A 20,451-nucleotide genomic window follows, 5' to 3' on the forward strand; every position below is an offset into this window, starting at 1 on the left:
CTTTTAAGTAGGCTATGAGGATTAATCATAGTGGCCTGTGTGAGTTTATAAGCCCCAGCATTCTGTCATTCTTTTATAAAAGCATCATGGATCACCGGTTTGCTCGTCCAGTGTCCTCTCCCGTGGCCACACTCCCAGCACTTTTTAACTTTAAAAATAGTCTCTCACCACCGACAGTGCCAATAAAATGCTAAATACCAAACAGCAGTGTCCCCTACTTGCCTCTCCTTTTCGAACATCCTCGTCTGAATCCCTCAATATGTCATTCATTAAAGGGGCAATCTGTAGTTCAAACAACAAAAAAAGTGGTCACCCTGCGGTCACCCCGCCAAAACATGGGGCTGGAGAAATATAACCACTATCAAATTCAAAGACAGAGTTGCGTATGCATGGACTGACCATCATTTTAACCATGTTTTGAGGCTGTACGGTGTTTCCTTACAATTGAATTATTGCAATTAAAACAAGCTTATATTATAGGGTGTGATGGGGTATGACTGTTGAACTAAGCTCATGAGTTATATTCTTCAATAATCAGGTATATATATCATTCATTTAAAAGTAAAAAAAATGGATGTAGCAATCACAGATTTCCCCTTTAAGAAGGAAACATATTAAATGAATGTGGTATTTTTATGACAAGGTATACGGTATATCTGTCACCTATTTAGATGTGTATGTATGGTATATTTTTCTAAATTCACTGTATGTATCATTAACAGACTTGTATTTCCAATTTGATGCTGCAATGATACATTTTTAAGAGCTTCCTTCTTGTGTCCTCCCCATCGGTAAACAATGATATTTTGTCTTTGTGGACATAAGACATTAGCTTCAGTTGCCTCAGTGGTGACTGATTTTCATAGGTAATGATGCTAAATTATACTACTGGGAATAGGGAGGCTAGTATGCCATCCATCATTGGCTAGTTTATATGTACTGTCATTATGGCCATTATTCAACCCCTAATATGCTCACAGACATATTCTGCAGCTACACGCACACACGCACGCACGAACGCACGCACGCACGCACGCACGCACGCACGCACGCACGCACACACACACACACACACACACACACACACACACACACACACACACACACACACACATACTCACTTTGCCACAAGCTACGAGAGGGGACATCTCATTCTTTCATCTATGTGCGAGTCATTGTTGTGGTGTCAGCTGGTGCCTTCTCTTTTATCACACTGGAAGCTAATGGAAGCAGCAACTGCAGGAGGTGGGGGAGAAGGAAGACACACATACACACACACAGCCGTAAGAGGTTGGGGAGATGAGGCGGATCGGCACGCCAGGCCGCGGGGCCAGAGCTGTTTTGTGGTGATGTTTTTCTAGCCTGCTGAGGCCTCGCTATCAGACTGTTTCTGACACATTTCTGTACACCACAAGGAAAGGTTTTAGCCATTTTGCTCTGATTCTCTTTTCATGGTTGGTCTAAACTCTCAAAATACATTTTTGGTTTGTAATACTTTCTTCTAGTGAACCTATTGGCATGTGTACTGTGGCAGGATATGAATATTACAGAAATGCCTTATTTCCCCCCTATATACTGAACAAAGGATTTACTCACAGGTCCTTCAAGCATGGTGGTGGCTGTATCATGTTATGGGTATGCTTGTCATCGGCAAGGACTAGGGAGTTTTATGATAAAAAAAACAGAATAGAGCTAAGCACAGGAAATTTCCTAGTGGAAAACCTGGTTCAGTCAACTTTCCGACAGATACTGGGAGACAAATTCCCCTTTCAACAGGACAATAACCTAAAACATAAGGACAAATATATACTGAAATTACTTACCAAGTTACAGTTTTGACTTAAATCGTCTTGGAAATCTATGGCAATATTTGAAAATGGCTGTCTAGCAATGATCAAGAACTATCTTGACAGAGCTTAAATAATTTTTTAAAGAATAATGTGGAAAAATTTACAATCCAGGTGTGCAAAGCTCTTAGAGACTTACCCAGAAAGACTGTAATTGCTTTCCAAAGGGGATTCTAACATGTACTCAGGTGGTTGAATACTTATTTAATCAAGATATATTAGTGTTTTATTTTTCATATATATGATTTTTTTTAAACAAATTTTTACAAATCTTCTTCCAATATCATAGTAAATGTGACAATTTAAAATGACAATTAAATCCAATTGAATCTTACTTTGTAGCACAACAAAATGTGGAAAAAGTAAAGGGGTGTGAATACTTTCTGATGTCACTGTACATTGCATTTTTTTGTCTCCCACCTGGTTCCATAGTACAACTCCATGGTTTTAGTAATTATCAATTGCCTCTATATGCTTTTCCATTCTTGCTTTATTTGCTATACATCCTTATTTGTTTTTTTCTAGACAGCATTTTCTTAATTGTGTCAATTCTATTCATTACAAATGTCATTGCACATATCTATTGTCTCTGTTCAGAGATTCAAAACAATTGCCAATTACTACTATTCTGAGGTTTGATGCAGAATATATAGCATTTGAGAGGTCTATTATGGTGACCTAATTTCATGACATCAAAAGCTACAGTATGGCATACATAACATTATGCTCGAGCGCAGTAGTGAACATATGCAGGACAGTTATTCATATTTTCTATAATTATTTATTTTTTCAGCCTTTTTTCTTTTTGTATAACATGACAATCGTGCTTTATCATATGACACCATTTAAACACATATCATGTTTATATTATGTTGTGCATTAGGCAGTGAGACAGTTCAAAATAAACAAAACAATGTGATTTTTTTTACTAGACATAGTTTCTATTTTTAATATAATCGTCAATATCTTCATTGTCATCATCATTTCGTATATTTCTGTAAGATATGTGCTTTAGTTTCTGTGATCAAAATGTTATTGCAGAAAACAGCAACTCTTTAGAATTTTTTTTTTCAACATTTAGACAATAACTTCCAATGTATTACAGACATTCACAGTTACATGTTTTACACGGTACAGTTTTACAACAAAGTTCCAGAGAAAACTGTGGTAGAGTAACTTTATACAAAATTCACAGGACATGAACTGTAGCCATTTCACATTTTCACTTGGTTGTTTTGCTTTTCAAAGTAAACATGTTTTGTTCGACCGGATGCTTTTCACTGCCGTATAGAAGCCATATAAGCCAACTAGCATTGTCTTAACAGGCCATGTCAAATGTCTGTGGAAATTAAAGCTTTGAGCTTTTTACTAGTAAAGCAAAGACAACGAAAAGAAAAAGAGAAACAGACCACTCTTCTACTGGCCTGCAACTATACATCTACATTTGTATTGCTGAATACAAATTGATCAAAGTATAATTGATCATTACACATAAAGTGAAATAAAAAGGAATATTTTTAAACATAGAGTTGGTCCAATATTGTTTGCTAGTGTACAAAGTGATATTCTGGAGATCTGCCCAGTCATGCAAACAGACTATGGCTTGGTATAAATTGGTTGATAACTGGCTTAAGGCCTTCTCTGTTCTCGTCTTAGATCTGCCAGGAGACATTTTGGAATTTTTCTTTGATGTTCCTGAGGAAAGCATGCAAAAAAAGGTAAACAGGATTGACTGTCAGCATCAATGGGATAGTCAATGTTTGTAAATCACTTTTCTATACCCTGTGCGTTTGCATTCATTTTTTTGTATGTTTTTGATACCCTGTGTTTCTCAAACCAAACACTACATGGCATAGATCGTTTTTGCTTTCGTCTGCCTACGATTTTGGTCCTCGGTCACAATATTTATAGTAGAAAACATATTAAAAATAATTCTAAAAATGTTTGTCACATAAAAGTTCTTTTTTTTACTAAAAAAAAAAAGGAAGATAAAATCACAGTCTCTCTCACACACAAAATCTTTTGCAACAGATATACTGGATAATTCCAGGGTTCATAGACTTTAAACTTCTTATTGGCATTGTGCTTCTTCATCAGAGTTCCCTCATTGCCATGTGGCCTGTAATCAGCCTCACAGAGTGCAAAGTTTTGTAAAGAGATGACTGTGTGAGGCTTAGTAAACAACCACGATAATTTGGCCCCTTGCACTCTCCCATGTTGACAATTTTGTTCACTTGTACTTCATCTCTACTATAGTCACACTGTATTTACTTGGTTCATGAAGATATTGAACAAATTGCTATTCTATTTTCAATAGTTGTTTTCTTTTCTCACAGTATTACACAGTTTGTTTACATATTTTTACTCAGATTACGGTAGTTTTTGTGAACACTAACAGTCTTTGATTTTAGAATTTTTAATGCATACCAATAAAAAGACATTAACGGGTTGGTTTTACAAATGCAGAAAAATTAAACATGATTTTAAAATCCGGTTTGATCAGATATTGCCCCTGGAGGTAGGTGAATCAATTAAAATCTTGGAAGTCCTTTGTAATGTTCGCCGACTACACAATCTCCATGAGGGTTTTGCCTTGTCTAGACATTTGCCTCAGCGTTGGTCAGGTTTGTTGAGCTCACTATGTTGGGTGGTGGGATGGCCGTCTCTTTTGCCGTTGGGCTAACCGGATTGGGTGGTGGGCTGGTAGGGCTGGTCGGGTTGGCTGGAGTGGCAGGGACAGTAGGGACAGTTGGAACGGTCGGACTAGTTGGGTTCACAGGGCTAGCCATAGCTGGAATGGCTGGAGGTGCTGGGTTGGCCGGGGCTGCAGCAACCGGGCTTGTAGCAGTTGGATTGGCAGGACTAACCGGGTTGGATGGACTAGTTGGGTTGGCCGCGTTAGAGGGACTAGCAATGTTGGTCTCGGCAACCACTGTCTCAGGTCCGTTCTCCTGTGGCCGTCGGACCACTGCAGGAGGCTGGAACATTATCCGTAGGCGCTGAGAAAGAATCACAACAAAACAGTTAATTAAGTAACACAATGAATGCATCTCCAACATGTCCAGAGAGGAGAACCTGACTGAAATGATATATTTACTACTTAAATGACATGATAATAAACCATTTGGGTTACACATCAATCATCACCAAATTGCCTTTATTCTCTTGCTCTTAGAGAAAGGGGGGAACATTCCACATTTTTTAATTTAACAAGGCAAGTCAGTTCAGAGCAAATTCTTTTTTACAATGACAGTGGGTTAACTGCCTTGTTCAGGGGCAGAACGACAGATTCTTACCTTGTCAGCTCAGGGATTCAATCTTGCAACCTTTACGGTTACTGGCCCAATGCTCTAACCACTAGGCTACCTGCCGCCCCATATCCATAAATCATTATGTAGATTACCTCTTTCCAGGTGCCCTTGAGTCCGAGGTACATGTAGACCATGTATCCAGGGATGAGGACCATGGAGGACAGAGCCATGAGCCAGCCCACTCCCTGGCCCCAGGCAGGGAACACGTAGTTGTTCAAGGTGAGAGGAACCATTTGGACTGCACTGAACAAGAACACCCCCTGTGGGAGACATGGTACGATCCTTATTAATCCTGACACCACCTCTTCTCAGACACTTTCTTTCTCTGCCTCAAAATTGCTTGAGGCAGGTCATATTGATATGAAATGTTATTTTCGTTCATGTCATGGTACTGGATGTTCTATTGGATGTGTATGGTGTACTACTTACGGCCACGATGAGAGGGGTGAAACAAACCCAGCACAGCTTCCACCAGATACAGGGCTTGTAGCCAATCATCTCCTGGATGTTGTCATAGAATTTGTTCACACCTGCGAGACAAATGACTGTGTTATCAAAATATTCAAATTCAATTTCTTCCAATTTTCCACTGGTCTGCCATGAATTGTAATGAGGGAGGAGAGCTGGTGTAGTGTAGGACATGTGAGCAGCATTGATGTCCCTGAGGGTCAACAGGGTTTGAAGGTGGACTAATGTCTCTGGACAAGTGGGAGTTTATTTGATCATTCAACCTTCAGATTTAACTAGTGTGTCTGGTTCATTCATTGCTCATCGCCTCTTGCCTGAGCGCACATCACTGTAACAAGTCATTTCGTAATGCTGAAATAGGGGGTTTCTGATGCACATCTACTGTACTATGTGTTTTTGACGTTGTCTAGAGACTCTACCCACCATAGAACCAGGATATGGAGATGCACTCGAAGAAGACCAGGAAGAGGAGACACATCCCACTGGCAGAGTAGTAGTCGAAGAGTTTGAACACGTACAGGCCTCCCTAGTGACACAACACAGAAGGGTGAGTCTTACTACGGTGAGAGACCACATGGTCTGTGGTCTTTAGATTATATTCATATCCTCATCTCAGAGGGAAAGATGGTGGTTGGGATTCATTTTCAACTCGAAACAAATCTGTTATTTTTTTATATAAAATTAGACAGCGATGGTGCTAACCAATGTAATTCAAATGTTTAACTAAATTGAGCTTGGAGGTTTTGTAGTTCAATCTGATGGTTGACTAATGATGAGAAAGAGAGAGCGAGAGAGAGAGCGTGGAGGTTTTGTAGTTCAGAAAGAGAGAGAGAGTGTGTTGTACCTGTGTGATGTTGGATAGGCCGATCAGGTACGATACCAGGCAGACAGCAGCGATGAAGAGCTCTCTCCTGCCCCTCAGTGCCCTGGGAAACTCATCCACCAGAGCTGTGATAAAGCCCTCTACCGTGCAGAACTACCCACACAGACACACACACACACACACACACACACACACAAAGGGGGTGGATGCTCAGTCACAAAGGGGAGAGATTTACAGTATTTTGCTTAGTATCTATGTAATGAAGCACTTACAGTGGAACTAACAGCATTTTAACTACTTTTCAGATATGAAACAAGCAGACAATCAAAATATCATTCAAAAATATAAAATTCCCAGTTTATGCTACAAAACCAACTTCATAAGAGGTTTTAAAAATAGGTTATATTTGACTCAGCATTCCATGATGTACACTAAGGCATTGTTGGCAGAATAGACGGATGCAGTTCAATGCATGATTAATATAAATCACCAATACATTTCTTGGTAGTCCAAGAAATATTGTAAATCACAGCTGGCTTGGTACATTGTTTGCTGCCTCCATTCAGGATGCACTGTTTCAGTTTTATTTACTCTATATTTTGGACAAAAACAGACAACTGTAACTAAGGCTGGGAATTTCAATACCATCAAACTAGCAAGGGCAATGATCACAAGTCAGACATGCCAGCAACAAACGCTGACACCACACATCCAAGTATATTGGACCAAATTATGAAAGACAAGAATTGTACTTTTAAATTCCGTAAAGTCGCGTGGAAGAGGTGAAAAAATTATTGTTGTCTATCAACAATGAGAAACCACCAACTGACAATCTAGATGGAAAATGACTGAGGATAATAGCAGACGATATTACCACATCTTCAATTTAAGCCTACTAGAAAGTGTGTGCCCTCAGGCCTGGATGGAAGCTAAAAGTCATTCCGCTACCAAAGAATAGTTAAGCCCCCTTTACTGGCTTAAATAGCCAACCAATCAAACTTCTGGAAAAAAATGAGTTTGACCAGATACAATGCTATTTCACAGTAAGCAAATTGACAACAGAATTTCAGCATGCTTATAGGTAGGAACACTCAACAAAAACAGCACTTACACAAATGACTGATGATTGGCTCAGAGAAACTGATGATAAAATTATTGTGGGGGGTGTTTTGTTAGACTTCAGTGCAGCTTCTGACATTATTGATCATAGTCTGCTGCTGGAAAAACGTATGTGTTTATGGCTTTACACTCCTTGCTATAATGTGGATAAAAAGTTACTCGTCTAACAGAACACAGAGGGTGTTCTTCAATGGAAGCCTTTCAAATATAATCCAGTTAGAATCAGGAATTCACCAGGGTAGCTGTTTAGGCCCCTTGCTGTTTTCAATTTTTACTAATGGCATGCCACTGACTTTGAGTAAAGCCAGAGTTTCTATGTATGCGGATGACTCAACACTATACACGTCAGCTACTACAGCGACTGAAATAACTGCAATACTCAACAAAGAGCTGCAGTTAGTTTCAGAGTGGGTGGCAAGGAATAAGTTAGCCCTAAATATTTCTAAAACTAAAAACATTGTATTTGGAACAAAACATTCACTAAACCCTAAACCTCACTAAATCTTGTAATAAATAATGTGTAAATTGAGCAAGTTGTGATGACTAAACTGCTTGGAGTAACACTAGATTGTAAACTGTTGTGGTCAAAACATATTGATACAGTAGTAGCTAAGATGGGGAGAAGTCTGTCTATAATACTGCGATGCTCTGCCTTCTTAACAACACTATCAACAAGGCAGCTCCTACAGGCCCTAGTTTTGTCACACCTTGACTACTGTTCAGTCGTGTGGCCAGGTGCCACAAAAAAAGGACTTAGGAAAATTGCAATTGGCTCAGAACAGGGCAGCAGGCTGGCCCTTGGATGTACACAGAGAGCTAATATTAATAATATGCATGTCAATCTCTCCTGGCTGAAAGTGGAGGAGAGATCGACTTCATCACCACTGTTATTTATGAGAGTTGCTGAACATGCTGAATGCGCAGAGCTGTCTGTCCAAACTACTGGCACACAGCTCGGACACCCATGCATAACCTACAAGACATGCCACAAGAGTTCTCTTCACATTCCCCAAGTTCAGAACAGACTATGGGTGGAACACAGTACTACATAGAGCCATGACTACATGGAACTCTATTCCACATCAAGTAACTGACGCACACATTAAAATTAGATGAAAGAAAAAACAGATAAAAAAACACCTTATGGAACAGCGAGGACTGTGAAGCAACACAAATATTGGCACACACACACGCACACACACACACACATACACACAATAACATACGCACTATATATACACATAGATTTAGTACTGTAGATATGTGGTAGTGGTGGAGTACGGGCCTGAGGGCACACAGTGTGTTGGGATGTCTGTGAATTTATTGCCTTAATTTTGCTGGACCCCAGGAAGAGTAGCTGCTGCTTTGTATACAAATACAAAAACAAATAATGTGGCTAATAGGATAGCGTATCTATTTATGTAGCAAGCTAAAAACATGGAGCCTAACATTAACTAGCTAGCTGCTAAGAGGATGTCATGTCATGTCATTGGAGGAGTGGGTGAGTGACTGACTTTTTCCCCTCATATAATTTTTGGTGGTTATACACAGTTAGAGATGTGTTTTGCTTAGCTAGCAAGAACGTGAACAACTGTTATCCAGTTAGCATATATTTTGCGTTCACAAATTCACTCTGGCTACCTACTCCGATTTCAAAACACTCTCGGTCTGAGTGTGCCATAGCGTAAAATAACGGATGAATTTACAAACATGAAAACCCGCTGAATTTGACCGGTGTCAGTAAATGTAGGCTAAAAAAAGTTATAGTTAGTCACAAACGCTCTAGATAACATGTGAACAACCTAACCAGCTCTGCTAGGGCGAGTAAAATGGTCTAGGGTGAGATGTTTTCTCATTTGGGTCTCAAAGTAGGTAGCAAGCAAGCTAGCCGACTTTAGCCAGTTAGCTTGGATGATAGGTTGCAAGCAAGCTACAGAAGGACAAGTAGGCTACAATTCCCCATCATGTTTCAGTGCAATTTTGACGGTCACCTAACTGAAAAAGTTTGAGAGGGTTTATCTAATGTTCCTTAGTTACATTTTAGCTCATCTTGCTCTGGCTAGCATTAGTTGTTGATCTTGTCGTTGTTGATGTGCGCTTAACTGAGGGGAGAGAGAGCCTATCTTTTCATAGTCGCTTGATCAATAGGACTGTAAAGTTCGCAAATGTAAGAGGACTCCTGTGGTATTGACATATTTGCAGAGATCCATTCAGGTATATTTTGTGGCTTTTGGCGAATGCATTCTAATGATCTAAAGTCACGTTTTTGCAACTGCCTGTTAACACACATTCCAGTTCATAGCGAACGATGGCAAGTGTGCATGGCAAATGGCTTGTTTGCATAAAGGCCTACTGTAGCTATGGTCTGCGTAGACTCCGGTCCTGGACGAGCCAGATGTTTTTATTCGGTTTTATTTAATGCAGTGTCTATTAATTGTCCAGAACGCACGGCCGCTTTCCCGCTCTATATTGCTATAGAATTTTCACAAATTCCCAAACATTCTAAGAATTTATGAAAACATAAAAATAACATATCTAAGTGGTCGCTTGTCATAATTTTTTTTTTTTAAGTGTCATATTCCTCCTGGGGGTGTATATGAACAGATTTTAATAATATTTAATATTGCTAAAATGCTGTCAATTTCACTTGAATGTTTATAGTATCATTGATAGTCTTGCTCCTGTTTGTATTTTCATGTTTTATCAACTGCATAATTTGGTAAATTAGTATTTCTATGAAATAAAAACTTCAAAGGACCAAAAAAATGAAGCACCTACAATTATCTGGACATGGATCCCTTGAAGCATAGTATCATTGTTGTACTTTAATTTTACCCAATGGGTAAACATACATTATTTTTTATTTAGAACATTGTTGTTCATGTAGTAGTATGATAACCATGTAACAGTTGTAACTAATAACCAAGATTATGGACATTGATGGATTATATTGAATGAATTAAGACAATGGAAAGCCATACAATATGATAACCAGCAGGTTATCGAGAACTACCTAAATAAACAGTTAAAAACAACCACTGTTATAGCTTTTTTTTAATACTAGAGACCTCATTTTGGCAGTCACCTTAGAAATATAACTCCAACATGCAAAATAGCCATTTCCCTTGCAGTATGAATATTTACAATTCCATATGAAGAAAAGGTTAGTCACAAAAAAGAGCACTAGTATGTCAACTTGGGATTTATCTGTTCCATATAAAGATGAGTAGCAGAATTTAGTATCATTGCTAGCAGACTCAGTGGCCTTGCGGTAACCCAAATATCATACACAAGCTAAATTCATGACAACAGAGCACCAGGGGGCCAAGAGAGAGGTGACATAGTTGTATTAAAAAGGGTTGACAGTAAAAGTCTAGGCTCATCTGTATCTGTCCATTAGCTAAAAAAAACTGAAATTAGCTTCTCATGTGGATAGACCAGGGAAAAACAGCTGGATATGTACCTGTGCTTACATATTTAGGTCAGACTAGCCTGGTCCTAGGTGCTTTAGCTAACTCCCCTGACATGGCATGGCAATGATACTGAGAGGATTGGGCTAAAGCACCAAGAGATTGCAGAGCAGCCTATGAAAACAGCCTTACCTGACTGTCAATCCCCAGCATCAGCAGCATGGAGAAGAACAAGATAGCCCAGAGAGGGGAGACAGGCAGCTGGGTCACAGCCTCAGGGTAGGCCAGGAAAGCCAGGCCTGGACCTGCATACCAAACACACAACACAACACATTGGCTCACAGTTTCTTAGGGCTGTGTTTGTCTGTGTGGATTGAGGTGAATTATTAGACTTAGATTGCTGCGAGCAGAAGTCAGAATAGACAGCCCCTATTGTGCGCTGATGGTGCAATTACAGAGGGAGCATTGGGTTTACCTGAAGCTGCAACTTCTTCTATGGGCCTCTTAGTCACGTTCGCCATGAAGCCCACAATAGAGAAGATGACAAAGCCAGCAAACATGCTGGTGAAGGAGTTGATGCAGCAAACTATGATAGAGTCTCTGTGGAAAGGAAACATGAAAACGTCCTGTTGTCAGAGCTTATGGTGATCTGTCATCTCTTCTGTAGCATCATCATGGATTCCTAAAAAGGCCTTTCTCAGGAGAGAGAGCTTATTCCTTATTATTGCTGAGTTGAAAACATATCCCTGCTTAATAATATATTGGTGTTGGCACAAAAGGTGTGCAATGAGATAGTAAAACAAAGTGAAATGTGTTTTTGTGCAACATTCCAATGGGGAACAATGTTCCTTTATCCAAAGAGGTTTCATATCACAGTAATACTTATACATGAAATAATGCAATGCCCATTTTTAATGGATACCAAGCTCCTATTTGCAAAGAAGAGTTTTCCAAAAATCAACCCTTATTTACAAACCAATTTGCATGATATAATGTTTGGTCTATAGCGAAATAATATTGGGCCGCTAATAAGCAACAACAAGTAACAACAAGTAAACAAGTACATTGAAATAAATGCAAGTTGAGGCTGCATAATTATATAACTGATGAGCAATTTGTGGGACATAGGACCAAGGATGGACTGTTTGGGGAGGATGTGAAATCTTTGCCTAATCTTCTTTTATTTATGTGATGCACATCCAAAGCTGTATGAAGGGCCCCATACTAGACTGAATCACTGTATTGATTATAATAACGTTAATCTAGGCTTCTCATTGTAAATGGCTAATAGTAAGGTCCACATATACTGTTGAGGCAGAGGTAGGCAACTAGATTCAGCCGTGGGATGATTTTTTGTCGGAGCGGATGGTCAGGGGGCTGGAACAAAATAATCTGTACACTGGAAATTGACCAGAAATAGATTGTATTTGAAAATACTAATAATTTCATACCTTGATTCCATTGAGACACGATCACATATGTCTCTTTTGTTTTGCGGGAGTACTTGGGAACAGATCTCCTCAATTAAACAACATTTTAGCTGAATTTCTGGTGATTTTATCATTTTTTGACCCAAAACTAAAATACTAATTTATATTGCCGACCCCTGCGTTAAGGTATACTGGTCTAATGGTTGCCTTTTCAAGTCTTGCCTCATACATTATCTTTCCATTTAATAGAAGCCTACCTCCATCTTACCTGTAAACATTATTATTAAAAGGGTTATAGCTCCCAAGAGCTATCAGTGAGCCCAGTCCCAAACCGTAGGAGAAAAATATCTGAGTGGCAGCATCCAGCCATACCTGACAAGGGGAAATAACCATTTAGCCGTTTGACAAAGGAGGCTGAAAAATGGTTGATTCACATGCCAGTATTTATCTTACATAGAATGGTAAGTTCATTCATTACCTCAGATTCTTTTAGTTTTTCAAAGTTAGGGGTGATATAGAAGAGAATGCCATCCATAGCTCCAGGTAGAGTCACTCCACGGCAGAACAGAATGAATAGCATGAAATAGGGATACGTGGCCGAGAAGTACACAACCTAGAAAATGTAATCAACGAGTCACCATCAGCAGCAAAGGAATGCACGTTAAAACTGTTAACCATCGAGTTAATACATTTGCAATTCAGTCTCTGCTTCAACAAAGGCCTATTCACTAGAGAGGAAAACCAATGGATTTCTTGTCCTCCAAACTCTCATACAGAGAACAGCAAAAAATAAGAAAATAAATCAACAGAAATCTAGTAAAGAAATTAATTGAAGCTTCAATTGGATTCGACACCATCTCTTTATGCTTACATGAAACCCCTTATGAGATTTTAGAGCAAAAAACGTAGGTGGGTGGAGCATTTTGCCACCACAACAAATGTTATTTGCTATGGTCACATGACACATTAGATTTCCGAAATGTAGCACCAATAGGGAGTGAACTGGCTCCAACTGAGGGGGAGAGGAAAGGACAAAACCAGATTTTAGAGGGCTTGTTGCTCTCCCTCCTATCATCAATGAGAGGAGGCACCATGAGCCTGAACATGATTACTGAATGTTTGATGTATCTCCTCCCATTCTAAAATCAATCTGGACAATAGTCAGTGCAATATAAATGATTAATGAAGGTGATATGACTCTGATCGACAACACTGTTTTTGACAGCTGCAGTTGTTTTTAATCTTCAATTGTATCTGTAATTTGTGACACTTTGTCGTTTGTGTCTTTTTTGTATTTTTCTGTAATATGTTATGCACCTGCTGTCATTTCCATGTTTTGCCTTCGTACCAGGTCTCCCTCGCAAAATAGGCTTTTAACCTCAATGGGTCTTATCTGGTTAAATAAAGGTAAAAAATAAATAATACATGACAACGATTCATATTGCATCACTGTCACACATTGGCAGCCAGAGAGCTTTTACATACACCTAGATCTGCCTTGCGAAACCAGTCTCTTACCTTGCCAGTCCAGCTCACCCCTTTCCAGATACAGAAGTAAACCAGGACCCAAGCGATGGCCAGTGTTATTGCCAGTGGCGCTCGGATCTGCCCTGGTTTTTCCAAGCCATCGGTCATTTGATGCATGTTGCGCCTATAAGCAACAATAAGACTATTATACACACTGGGAGAATGCTTTGCAGCAAAAGGACATTCCTTTTACACTCCTCAAGCAGGCATGCAGGGTACTGTAACGCTGTGCTGAAGCAACAAAAAAAAAACAAGCAGTCAATGTCTTACTCCCAAAACTCCATCACCGCGCTGGTAAGATTGGTGTTATCAACAATACTGTAGTTTGAGTAACATTTTTCTGTGTTCCATGAGTTGCCACATGAGCTCCATGGAAGTTCCTGAAAAACAAGAAGGATAATGCCTGTTTTCCTCCTTGACACAACGAGAGATCTCACATGATATCAAGGATGTTTACAATCCCCAGTGAGAAATACTTGTTTGTCTCATCCCCATGTGGCTTATAGGAAGTAAAATGGCGGTACTTACAGAGGTAAATGAGTTGTAGAGATAGTATATGGCCCAGGCAATGATGACAATGTAATAAATGTTAAGCCAGAAGGACAGGACAGCTGCTGCAAGGCCAACACCTATGAGATGGAAATTGATGACATGTTTGTGCATGCTCCTAATGCTCCAGCATATTCAGGGAGAATTACAGCAGAACTCTCTATCTTTTCTGGTTATGGCCGTGATTAGCCTACCACACAATAAAGATTGAATGCACAAGTGGGCCAGCTGACAATTAGGAATTTGATTTAAAATACCCCCAAAAATGACAGTAGAAGATACAGAAAGAGCATTGCACGAGTAGAATTTATACCTTTGAACACGGGAGCCAGTTTCCAGACTCCAAGCCCACCAATTGAAGTGTATTGACCAAGAGCGGTCTCAAGCAGGAACAGCGGCATCCCAGCGAATATGAGTGTCAAAAAATAGGGGATCAAGAAGGCTCCTGCATAGACACAAGTAAATCAATCCAAATATAAATGTCAGAATAAAACCACACATATGCAATGGAATGTTACTTACAGCCCACTGTAGAAGCTAATTGGAATCATTCAATTAGGATAAGAATAATGCATGTCTGCGCTCTTACACGAGGGACATATTCACTCTTCATTTCACATAATAATTAGAGTGCTCGAAATGGACGAAGCACTTACTGAGTAGGGAAATGAACTTACGTTATATGACTTTTTAAAATCGTGTTTACCTCCACCGTTTTTTCCACAGAGATATGGAAATCTCCATACGTTTCCGAGTCCAATTGCATAACCTACACACGACAGAAGGAAATCGAATCTCCCTCCCCAGGTTTCTCTTTCGGGAAGATCCTTTTTTGTCTTGTCGCTTTTCACGTCCAGTGACTTGGGTTTGTCATTAGTTGCCACTTCGTTAAGTTCTGTTACTTGTCCATCCGTTTTGGTGCCGTTCGTCGCCATGTCTTTCGATTTGTAGTGGTCCTGGCCTTGGGACGCGAAGCTTCAGCACCAGTCCACACAGACAGCAGTTTCGCGGTTTTTGACCAAAACCTTTGAACCAAATGTCTGGAAGCAGGTGACCGCTATGGGGACACGGCTCGTCAGTTGCCGTTAACCTGGAATCGGTGAATAGAGTAATTGGTCGGTTTTTGAGAGCCCACTCAAATTGGAAAATGTATTAGACAACATGGTGACATTTACAATTGATTAGCACCAGAATGAGAATGTCATTTTTGAACGAATCCAATGCCATTTACAGGCATTGTATGGAGCTTGACTGTTCAAGCTATTTGTAAGCTACTTAATTTAAAAAGCATTTTTAAAGTCAGATGTTTTCCATCGACTCCACTCAAGACACTAATAACCGTCTCACCAAATACATGCAATGCAGAGTCTGAGACACAACAATGCCATAAAAAAACAATGATGGCACATCAATGATGGCACAGGAGTTTTTTCCCCATAAAGCAACGCAGACGATTGGGATGTGCGTAGATTGATTAGGGTACAGTCTACTTCTCCCCCCCCCCCCCCCCCCCCCCCCCCATAATCTTACAAATCAACACAATTTGCAATTGAAATACAGTCAGTTATCGAGTAGGCCTATGCACATCACCGAATGCATGATTATTTGCAATGACACAAACTTTCTGACGTTGTTTAATAAGAATCCAAGCCATCCAGCTCACGCGCAAAAAAAACAACACTCGAGAATGACATATGCAGATCCAATATGAGAGAGCAACGATTACACCGTGCAATTGACACGTGCAGATACGCTTACTAATTACCTATGCACTGGTTTTAGTGGACAGGAAAACCAACAGCAATGTCTCAACCAAACTGGATCACAATTGCATTGGAGACAAAGGAATGCCCAAAGCATAACGCTTTACGCACCAGGCTGCACAAATAGTATTCCATTCTAGTCGATGATTAGAAAACCAAACGCACTTCTATATGGCAAAACATGTCCACAGTTTTATAAACCATTCAATTAGCCAGGAGTGCCACATGCTGTATTTAATTGGCTATAAGACATGGTCTAAAGTCATTAGGGTTAGCAACGTTCCATACTGCCACGTTCAACTATACGAGTTTAATCACCGTCATTGTCACTTACAATGAACAAGTCACGCATTTGTAATTCACACACACGCCAAATAACTCAATTTACTTACAATAAAGCTGTGCTCTCTGCCACCGACGATGTGCTGCCTGCCACAAATCTCGAAACGAGGTATCCGTAGATTCCCCCTGAAGTTGTAAACTTCCAGTTTTACTTGGAACATAAAGATATAGTCTTTCCATTAAAAGACTTGGAACAAGCGCCAAAAGTGTCTTAGAGGAGAGCGCGCACGTACCCCGCTGCAGGGAGCTGTCCAGCGGCTAGGTGCTGACGAGGTGGCTGAATCAACACGAGAAGCAGCCGCTTCGCCTTGTGCAACTGTCTAACATCAACAACCAGGAACGTTCAGGGGAGCGCAATTCTCAACTCCCATCTACATAGCGTCAATGTCATCTGAAAGTCGCCCCCCTCCTCCTCCGTGTAGTCTACACATCCACTACTGACATCGCACTGCATGTTTTCTCAATATTTCATGATTTTTTAACGTGTTTTCACTGTTTGGGAAATCCTGAGTAGTTCTAAAGCAGGGGTAAGACATTAAGGGAACACGAGTTTCTCCGATGATAGGCTATCACACATTTGTAGAGGGGGTCATCAACCTATTGGCCACCTTATTTTACACTATAATAAGATTATATAGTTTTCTCCCCAACTTGAACACACGTATGTGTAGCACTGTTTTTCCCCTCCTCGACCTGTCACGGTCTTCAAATTAAGGAAAAATTCTAAACACCTCATTCCCAGCCAGCCCCAAGACCCCAAATATGTCATCTAATACACCCCAACCCTCCTCAAATCAAATGTCATCTCTGGGTGTTAAATGCAAGCATATCGAGGGCAGTCAATGCACGATTAACAATTCTAAACTGGCATAATTTGGAAGGTGAGGCCAGTTGGTGGCTGTCTGCTTTCTGGCAAGTGTGATAAGGGAGCCTGTCAATAAAGGGAGGGGGCACTGGCTGATTGTCTAACTCTGCCTGTAATCGTCTTTTAGCCTACCGTCTCCAGAAATGAAAAGGCTGATGTGAGAGGAATAAACTCACCCAATGGAGAATAATTGAACTCACAAATTCAAATAAATATGTTGCTTCAAGCCGTAGAATTCAAGCTGCAAGAGATTTTACAGATGGGGTTGTCCTAAAAGGGAATACATGCAAGCCTAACGGAGTGTTAGCTGAATTCTTTTGTTTTGAAATGTTTTGTTGTAATTTTGTCTCTCTCGAGAAACCAGACAAATGCAAGGCAAAAAGAAAGCAACATTACCCTCTATGGACTTCTAAAAAAAAAAAAAAAGTTTTGACTTCAGTGGTAAGTATATGACAATATTATCTGACTTTGATGCAGGGTAAAAAACTGTATTGAAAGTATTCTGAAATAAGAATATTTTTTTTTCATCATACATAGATAAAGTACGTTTTTTTTTTTATAGATGTTGTTTTCCATATCAGGTCAGTGACAAAAGTTTTTTTTTTGGGGGTGGGGGGGGGGGGGGGGGGGGGGGTTACACTGTATAATTGATGACATAGCTAGCTATATCGTATTACAACTCCGTTGAAGCATACCAGGTCTAAGTATTTTTTTTTTTACCAAGCAGTTTTGTTGTGAATTATTGCTATGGCATTGCTTACAACATATTTTTTTACCAAACAAAGAAGCAAGATTTGACACTTTGTTATTTTATTTTGTCATAATACCACCTCGAATAGCTTAAAATGTCTATATTTTATCCATACTCAAAAATTGTGAGAGACACATTTGTGAGACACTTGATTTTGAGATACATTTGACTCATTTTACTTAGTTGTGTAAAGTGTGGTGAATGGAAATTACAGTCCATTCCTAGAAGTGAGTTCCCAGTTAATATCAGGGGCATTTTGGCAGTAGAGTACAGTACAGTGTGAATGTTCCCATCCTACTCAGACAGTGAGAGCAGAGCGGCTGAGAGGGCAGCAGATGGTAAACCAATGAGGGGTGAACTAACCCACTAAATGATATCACATTAAATGCAGCATTTAAAATCCCATCTGGGTTGCCATCCCTCTGAACATGGAGTTTTAAACATGACACATATCTACACACCTGCTGATGCAACACAGAGACAAGTTTGCCGCTGGTGACACTGGTGTCACGCCTGCTCTCTCTGCTGGTCTCTGAACCCATTGGCTTTTCGTAGCTCTGAACTCCATGGGTTTCATTCTCTGAACCCTGAGCAATCCCCTTTCACTAGGCTGCATGGCTGTGTGGTTCCACTCCATGAATCCCCCTGTATGTTCCATTAGCTGAAGATTATGCAGTGCCCTCACATGTACTGGCTTTATAGCGTTTCATGTGATCATCTTCGGTGATTGATCACTACCAACATCATGAGGTCTTCTGTGTCTTTCTAGCTCACGGAGAATTCCAAATGACAAGTCTGTGAACAGTGTGTGACCGGTCAATTGCAATGGAAGGAATGTGCGAAACTAACATGTTCCTTTATTGCTTACAGATATCTTCAATTCTTATCTTTTCCATTCTATAATGTATCCATATTGGGATAGTAATTGCATTTTGCAGCAAGCAAATACACACTATATCTTACAATTTATTGCAAATGGACTCATAGTAAGATGATGGTACTGTTATTGCCAAGCTCCCAATATGAAACATATTTCATACGGGTTTGCTTATTATATTTGGGTGAAATATGATGTAACGTTGATATTAATGTATGGACCTACGGCATGAATCTGTGAAAATGGAGAATGGCAATTAAATTCCACCAAATAATAAACGTCTTATTATTAAAACGCAAAGATAAAGGATTTGGAAATGTAGGTAAGCTTGCTCTCATTGAATACATTGAATAAGTCAATAATAAGACCATGACAACTGACAAAGAGAACCTTTGGAAATGAATTCATATGAAAAAACTAAGACATATTGAATGTTAATACTGATTCATTGAAAATGGTTTCATCTGTAATCTTGTGAATGCTATTCTCATTATATGAAAAACAAAGCTTGTTGAAAATTATTTTATTTTATATTAAAAGGCAAATGTTAGATTTGATCCCTCAATTGTGGACATACTTACAGTAACTCCTATGCTGTTACATAATTCCTTCACATGACAATGACAACAGTATAACAAAATGTTGTACATATTGCATCTTGCATATTTCTTGCACAACCTTACATTCACATCTGTGTTTAATTGTTCTGTACTTTATGTGAGATTAGAGCATCTCTAAATCAGTCTTTAGCCCAATACTTCCTACAATCTGACATTTGAGGTCACAAAAGAGCTGGTTACTATGATGATTAGTCATTAGTATGCTAATCATAAGCAATCCAAATATTTTATTCATATGGTTGACGAGTTGTTTTTATCTGTGCTGCCAAAAATGTACACACATTTCAGTTCATGAAGTTTTTGAAAGTTAAAATGTAGAAGGTAGAAGAGCTTAACATTTTGGCACAAAATGAGGACCCGGGAAAAACATTGCTAAGGAAAATCTTCCATTGAACTGGTCTCAGCACATACAACATGGCTGTAAATGGAATATGTACAATATGTGTACATTGTCACTTTAATCATTAAATATAATAAGCAATGATTAAATATGAACATCCCTTAAATGCTAAATAAACTTCCTGCCGGTGGTGATATACCCCAGTAAACATGCTAAGAAAATGAAATCTCCTCAAGAAGAGAAGCCATGGTCCCATTTGTCTGTGCCTCCTCCAGTAAAGCATTTGTTTAGGATGACCTAAATTGGTGCTAAGTGGATGCCTCAGCAGCTCCGTCTCACCACACACGCACACACACGCGCACGAACGCGCGCACACACACACACACATTCACACACACAAAAAACCATA

At 39.6% G+C, this 20,451-nt stretch overlaps 1 protein-coding gene across 2 annotated transcripts; it reads right to left on the reverse strand.

The window, feature by feature from the left end:
- Window positions 1-2,605: 2,605 nt before the first annotated feature.
- On the reverse strand, window positions 2,606-17,198 carry LOC110531998 (sodium- and chloride-dependent GABA transporter 1). 2 transcript variants are annotated; one of them, XM_021615563.2, is made up of 15 exons: window positions 16,640-17,198; window positions 15,191-15,574; window positions 14,798-14,929; window positions 14,464-14,564; window positions 14,206-14,315; window positions 13,927-14,059; window positions 12,887-13,021; window positions 12,677-12,780; window positions 11,454-11,578; window positions 11,171-11,283; window positions 6,471-6,602; window positions 6,050-6,152; window positions 5,588-5,688; window positions 5,251-5,418; window positions 2,606-4,846 (listed from the first exon to the last, which is right to left on the reverse strand). In XM_021615563.2, exons 2-15 carry the CDS (start codon window positions 15,417-15,419, stop codon window positions 4,445-4,447), a joined length of 2,088 nt encoding a protein of 695 aa, XP_021471238.1. In that variant the 5' UTR covers window positions 15,420-15,574; window positions 16,640-17,198; the 3' UTR covers window positions 2,606-4,444. The 2 variants fall into 2 exon arrangements, with proteins under 2 accessions (XP_021471238.1, XP_021471240.1); XM_021615565.2 differs by lacking the exon at window positions 16,640-17,198 and having other exon boundaries at window positions 15,162-15,293.
- Window positions 17,199-20,451: the final 3,253 nt, after the last annotated feature.

This window comes from Oncorhynchus mykiss, chromosome 9, assembly GCF_013265735.2.
Source record: "Oncorhynchus mykiss isolate Arlee chromosome 9, USDA_OmykA_1.1, whole genome shotgun sequence".
Taxonomy (NCBI): domain Eukaryota; kingdom Metazoa; phylum Chordata; class Actinopteri; order Salmoniformes; family Salmonidae; genus Oncorhynchus; species Oncorhynchus mykiss.